The sequence below is a fragment of the Cyprinodon variegatus genome, unplaced genomic scaffold (assembly GCF_000732505.1).
Source record: "Cyprinodon variegatus isolate N-32 unplaced genomic scaffold, C_variegatus-1.0 Scaffold1565, whole genome shotgun sequence".
Taxonomy (NCBI): domain Eukaryota; kingdom Metazoa; phylum Chordata; class Actinopteri; order Cyprinodontiformes; family Cyprinodontidae; genus Cyprinodon; species Cyprinodon variegatus.
The window spans coordinates 90,773-95,994 of NW_015152018.1; the positions used below are offsets into that span (position 1 = coordinate 90,773).

Sequence of the window (5,222 nt, forward strand, 5' to 3'; positions counted from 1 at the left end):
AAACAACATTCCTATTATTTGAATATTTTGAAGCATCCGTAAAAATTTGAACATATCCAGAATATTTGTTATCTAAATTTTGTTTAACCAAACTTGAAATATCTGAAATTTCCTCCTTGTTTATCTGTTTATAGAAGCAAAGTAAAAGCAGTTAATGACCTAATACCTGCTTAACTGACATTTATTTGAGATCATTCAAGATCTATTATAGAACTACCTACTTCCCATCAGCTGGTTGGGAGTGGGGAATTGTTTATGTATTTAGCAGATGCTTTTATCAAACGCAGGCAGAGTTAGGCAGGTGAGTGAACTGAGCAATTAGGGTCTGGGACGTGAACGGTCTTGCCTAAGGACCCACACTGGCAGCTCATTCGACCAGGCTTCCTGTTTGCAGGATGGGTGGCTTACCTCTTCAGCTAGCCATCAAACCGGATGTAGTATATGGAACAAAGACTTTGATTGGAGGAAGCTGCGGTTATTGGCTGATGGTGTGGTTCATTTACAGACATTTATGAAGTTGCGAGCGCAGAGACAGAGTCGAGCAAGTGGAGAAACAGCCAAGTGCACAGCTATGAAGTGCAGAAAGAGCAGGTCGAAAGCACGCAGAGACGGAGCCAAGAGACAGAGCCAAGCACGAGGACAGTGGGTTGAGAAGAGCTTTTCACAATTGAGTGCGTGGTGGACCGGTTTTGAGCGCGCTCTAACTGCATGCTTGGATTGGTTCCTGCGCGCTCAAACAGAAGGCGCAAATATCTCTCCATAGGAGTTCTGCCCACGGTGGACAGTGGACCCATGGCATTTTGATGGAACTTAGCAGGGAAAGACTGCCTGGCTGTTAGTCTCTTTACTTTAAGTGCAATTATCGGCCTGTAGCAGCTACCTGTTTTAAAGTCAATCATTTCATTCTTTATTGCAGAGTAAAGTTGTGAAATTTACCAAAACTCTGACAGTCCATGCAAGGAGTTAGCAGAGCAGTGGCTAAGAGCTTCTGATATCTCTGGAGGAGCTGCAGAGTATGTTAACAAGATAATTATGAGTTATGGACTCCACAACTTTGGACTTAGTGGAAGTTTAGTTTGTTAGCTATGCTGAGAGGAGACCAAAGCTCAAGGTTTTGAACTTTCCAAAACTTTCAAAACTGGTCTGATCTTCTGCCATTCCAAATGAGGAGAGCTAAAAGTGGCTCTGGGCCCTCGGCTCTGGTACTCTGAGGCTCTGCAGCGATAGTGATGAGGTTATGGCAGAACATTTAATGTGCTGCTCTCTGCTGCAGTTACATGCAGCTTCCCAGATTTATGTGCATACAGTAACTCTTCCTTTCTCTGTCCACAGGGGGGCGCCATCTGAGATTGCTGAACCAGCAGACAACTAATGAGAGGCGGGCTGGCAGGAGTGATGTCTCTGCACCTGATGGTGATCTTAGTGAACTTCAGCTTCCTGTTGCTAGTTTCACATACAGGAGGGCCAGAGTCCAGCCCTGAACCATGAGTGACCAGACTTCATGAGAGGATCTCTGAGGGGGGGTGGGGTTCTTTGTTGTGAAGATTATTTTTCCAGAATAGCAGTGAGATGTTTTATAAAATAAATGTATTCAAACAAAAGATCTGAGTTCATTTCATCCAGACCTCCAGCCTCATGTTAGAGGCTGGAGGTCATCCCAAAAAATGGCGTCTGAGGGGGGGAAATAGCTTCAGTTTGCAGCAGTAGAGCCTGAATGACACTCTGGAGAACAGCATCAGCATCTCTGCAGCTCCACGCAGCAGACAATAGACAGTGGAGAACATGGAGGGGAGGAGGGGGCTCCTCCTCTCCTCCTCCTCCTCCCAGTCCTCCCAGTCCACAGGCTCGTCAAACAGAGAAATAAGCAGATCGAGCTCTGAGGAGAGGGGGACGGTCCTCATCCTCCCCCCCCAACCCTAACCCTCACCCCCCCAACCTTACCCCCCCCCTCTCTCTCTCTGTCCTTCCTCATCCTCACCCAGCTGCTCCCTTCATGGAGAGGAATTATCCCACAGCAGGATTTGGAGACCTGGGAGCTGCAGCAGGATGGAGATCCGACCGCTCCACCAAAGCGAGGTAAGGGGGGGTAAGGGTGGGGGGGCAGCCTAATCGATGCTGCTGCCGCTTCATGCAACCTGCCTTAGGTCCAGCATGGAGATCAGGAGCATGGGGGGGGATTCTGGGGAGCAGGAACCGGAATAAAAACCCAGAACTGACTCCCCAGGCTCCATCATTTCCCCCCCACCAAGCAGGTCCGATCATTTCAACCTTTCCTCTGGAGCTGCAGCTCCTGATGCTCTCAGCTGGCAGAGGGACACTTTCCCACGCAGCTCCAGGCCACCTGAGGTCCACTCTGACAGTCAGAACCAGCTCCTCTTCAACTTAGCATAGCTGCCTGTTAGCTTCGCTCCATGTTAGTGGTCGCCATGGCAACCAGCTCAGCCTCCTGTCACCATGGAGTCCAGGCAGCGCTGCTCTGATTGGAGGAGGAAGAGGTTCTGTCTGCTTGGAGAACAATAAGGAACCTGAGTGAGAGGAGCTTCCAGAGATCCCGCTGACGCTCCTGACAGCAGCTCCAGATGAAGGGAAAAAACAGACTTCTAGATCTTCTAGATCTTTGTTGGGATCAAAGTGGGCAGATGGAGATTGGATGGACCTGTTGCTGAACAGAACAAGCAGAAGATCCAGAGCTTATTCTCAGGTTCCTCACCCTGAATATGAGAGCAGATGGAGATGTTCCTACTAACACTGCAGCTCTCTTTTCCACCAGCAAACAGTCAATCTGTTCTCCTAACAACATGGAGAACTACTGAGCAGCACCTTTGGAACGGAGCAGCTTAGCTCAGAGCTTCCTGTTGGCTGTAGAGTGACGACAGCTCAGACTGTCAGTCAGACTGCAGCAAATCATCAGGAAAACATGTCTGGGTTTAAAAAGCAGACCTGATGAACATCAGCAGCACGTTAGAAAGGTCAAAGTTCATTATCAAACATAGATGGCTTTAGACAGGGGCATCAGGGGCCCCAATAATTTACTTCAGTTCAGTCAATTATTATAGCGCCAATTCAACCCATCATCATCTCAGAGACGATTCAACTAGATTGGTTCTAAGTTTCTATCTAAGAAAAACCAGCTGATTGCTTCCAGGCTTTAACTTACAGGATGAGGCTGTATCATTTCTGTCATTGACTCTTCAGCAATCCTTCACACCAGGCATGCATGCAACCACAGTGGAGAGGAAAACTCCCTTTGAAAAGGAAGAAAACTCCAGAATTAACAATCAGGCTCAGTTTGCTGGATTTTGGATGATCTGTCCTTACAGCCAAATTATGTCATTTTTTTTCTTTTTCATAATATGTAGCCAATGTTTTCAAGATGACTTGGATAATAGCGCGTTGTGACAAACACCAGATACAGCACTGGGACTTGATCAACAGCCGATACCGCACCGTGACAATGTCACTAACCAGTAGGTGGCAGTAGTGTTCTTTGACAAACATGGATGCCTCCAGTAAAGCACATTCACATGAAAATTACTCTGAATTAAAAACACTGATCATTTATTGAACAGGATGGAATCATTTCTGATTTAAAGAACTTAAAATTAAGACATTACACTCTGAGTGCTGGAGGTGCTGCAGCACCCTCTAGTGGTGAGAAGGAGAAAATGTATTAATAATACTTTGCACAATTTAGAAATTCCTTATGAATATTTTGGGAAATGATTTTGACTTTTTTATTTTACTAATACATGTATTCTGATTTAAGTATTTTGAGGCCTAATCAACACAAGTTCACACAATGACATGGCCATTACGTTGTCATGGTAATGTCAAGCAAGCTAGAGGAATCCTGCTCACGGAAACACGCTAGTAGATTTACAGGGTCTAATGACAGAAACCAGGAGGAAATATGGCAGAGAAACGCATTCAGGTTTGTCCGCTGATGTGAGACTTTATCTCCACCACCTCAGAGCGCACCTGAACATTTGGACACCTGTAACCATGGCAACCTGCCTGTAGCTCAGAGGAAGACCATGGTGATGCCATGCACTTTCATATTTATTTGCACAGCTTAATGTAACCATAGTATTTTAGAGAGTTATTTTGATCTTGGGTTCTTTGTGTAATGGATGTGTAGAACTGTTCAATAACGTTTAAATTGTTTACTAATATATTTATGTCCTTGTGGTTTCCTGAAAAGATTTTGGACATAAACACAGTGACTCAGTTTCCTGCCAGCTGACCAAATATATGCTGTTATAATGTTATTGTGAAGTTGAATTAATAGCGCAGATATTCACCTGAAAACTAATGATGTCTGTGTGTTATAGACCGTGGTTGCGTGTATATAACAATAAAGTAGTGAATCTCTATCTATTTACATATCTATTAGGCCCGAGCAGCAAAGTGCTGCGAAGGCCTATTGTATTTCGAAAGTTTCTTCTTCTTCTTCTTCTTCTTCTTCTTATTATTACGATTCTTGTAGCACTTTGAACGCATTTTACTGGGACTTCGCATATTTGAAAAACTCAGGAAAACATGGCAGTAAATTGTCCCCCGTGTGAAACAGCCGGTCTATAATGGAATCCAAAATGGCCGCCCCCAAATTACGCCACAGCGCCCCCTAACGTGAGTTGGGGGAAACTCTGGGAAAGTCCCAGAGATCAGAAATTTGGCACACAGGTAGATCTCCTCAAATCATGAAAAGAAGTCTCTTGGAGGTATGCCCTAAAACCCACAGGAAGTCAGCCGTTTTGGCTCAAAGTGCGATTTTTGGCCATTTTTCATTTTTATTCTATTTTTAATAGTTCTATAGGCTCATAGGTCTTTTAACCATAAAAAAAACCCAAAATGTTTACAGCACCCCCTGTTCAAAAGTACTTCCAGCGACCCTGTATCTCCGTCTGAATTAAGATCTTTTTTCTGTGATATCTCTGTATCTCAGTAACTCTAACTGTGCAGAAGCACTTTAAAACACAGCGCCTTCTGCTGCACTTCTCTACTGAGCACTTGTTGCTTTCACAGTTTTATTTCTGGTAGGTAGGGATAAGGTGACCAGATTTCTGAAATCCAATGAGGGGACATAATCTAAAACAGGGACATATTACAATCAAAATCAATGCTAGTAAACTGGAGAGACAATATCCTACCTAGTCTGGAAAAATAGTTTACTGCTGTATAAGAGGACCCTTTGTAAAGCAAGAGCAGCATACTTCTCCTCA

At 44.6% G+C, this 5,222-nt stretch overlaps 2 protein-coding genes across 2 annotated transcripts in view; both read left to right on the forward strand.

The window, feature by feature from the left end:
- Positions 1–1,542, forward strand: part of LOC107103925 (transmembrane gamma-carboxyglutamic acid protein 4-like) — a 21,108-nt gene extending 19,566 nt beyond the window's left edge. Inside the window, exon 7 of the mRNA XM_015403783.1 lies at positions 1,333–1,542. Within this exon, the coding sequence (XP_015259269.1) occupies positions 1,333–1,372 (40 nt within the window). The 3' untranslated portion in view covers positions 1,373–1,542. The remainder of the gene's footprint in view (positions 1–1,332) is intronic.
- Positions 1,543–1,932: 390 nt separating this feature from the next.
- LOC107103919 (glutamine and serine-rich protein 1-like) overlaps positions 1,933–5,222 on the forward strand; it is an 11,057-nt gene continuing 7,767 nt past the window's right edge. Inside the window, exon 1 of the mRNA XM_015403778.1 lies at positions 1,933–2,076. Within this exon, the coding sequence (XP_015259264.1) occupies positions 1,994–2,076 (83 nt within the window). The 5' untranslated portion in view covers positions 1,933–1,993. The remainder of the gene's footprint in view (positions 2,077–5,222) is intronic.